At 49.9% G+C, this 737-nt stretch overlaps 1 protein-coding gene across 1 annotated transcript in view; it reads left to right on the forward strand.

Annotated features, from left to right (window-relative positions):
• Window positions 1–181, forward strand: part of LOC106323608 — a 651-nt gene extending 470 nt beyond the window's left edge. Inside the window, exon 2 of the mRNA XM_013761703.1 lies at window positions 53–181. Within this exon, the coding sequence (XP_013617157.1) occupies window positions 53–181 (129 nt within the window). The remainder of the gene's footprint in view (window positions 1–52) is intronic.
• The last annotated feature ends 556 nt before the right edge of the window (window positions 182–737 follow it).

Below are 737 nucleotides of genomic sequence, written 5' to 3' on the forward strand. Positions count from 1 at the left end.
CGCAACGAACGAATGGACGCATACCTTAAGATCGTTCAAACACTTGCAAAAGATTTCGAATTCTTCAAACTCACCAAAGTTCCCGAGAAATGGATTGCACGATGACTCAAGACGCGGAGTGCCCACTATGTCGTCCTCGACGGAGAACTCCACCGATGGACCGCAACCAAGGTACTTCTGAAGTGCATCAATGGCGAAGAGACGCATTTAGTCATGGCTGAAACGCACGAAGGCGCTGCAGGAAATCATTCTGGAGGTCGAGCACTTGCTTTAAAAGTAAAGAGTCTCGGTTTCTACTGGCCAACGATGAATGCAGACTGCGAAGCTTACGCCCAGCGATGTGATCAGTGCCAGCGACATGCCTCAACTATCCACTCCCCGACACAGTTGCTACGAACGATGACAGCTCCATACCCTTTCATGCGATGGGGAATGGACATAATCGGCCCGATGCCGAGTTCTCGACAGAAATGCTTCGTCCTGGTCTTGACAGATTACTTCACGAAGTGGATTGAGGCGGAAGCGTTCGCAAGCATTACAGAAAAAGAGGTCCAACGATTTGTGTGGAAGAACATCATCTGTCGCCACGGCTTACCTTACGAGATAGTGACTGACAACGGCTCCCAATTCATATCGAACAAATTTCGAGAGTTCTGCGAGAGATGGAGAATCCGACTCAACACATCAAGTCCGCGATACCCCCAGAGCAACGGCCAAGCCGAGGCGACCAACAAAAT

The sequence above is a fragment of the Brassica oleracea genome, chromosome C2, assembly GCF_000695525.1.
Source record: "Brassica oleracea var. oleracea cultivar TO1000 chromosome C2, BOL, whole genome shotgun sequence".
Taxonomy (NCBI): Eukaryota; Viridiplantae; Streptophyta; class Magnoliopsida; order Brassicales; family Brassicaceae; genus Brassica; species Brassica oleracea.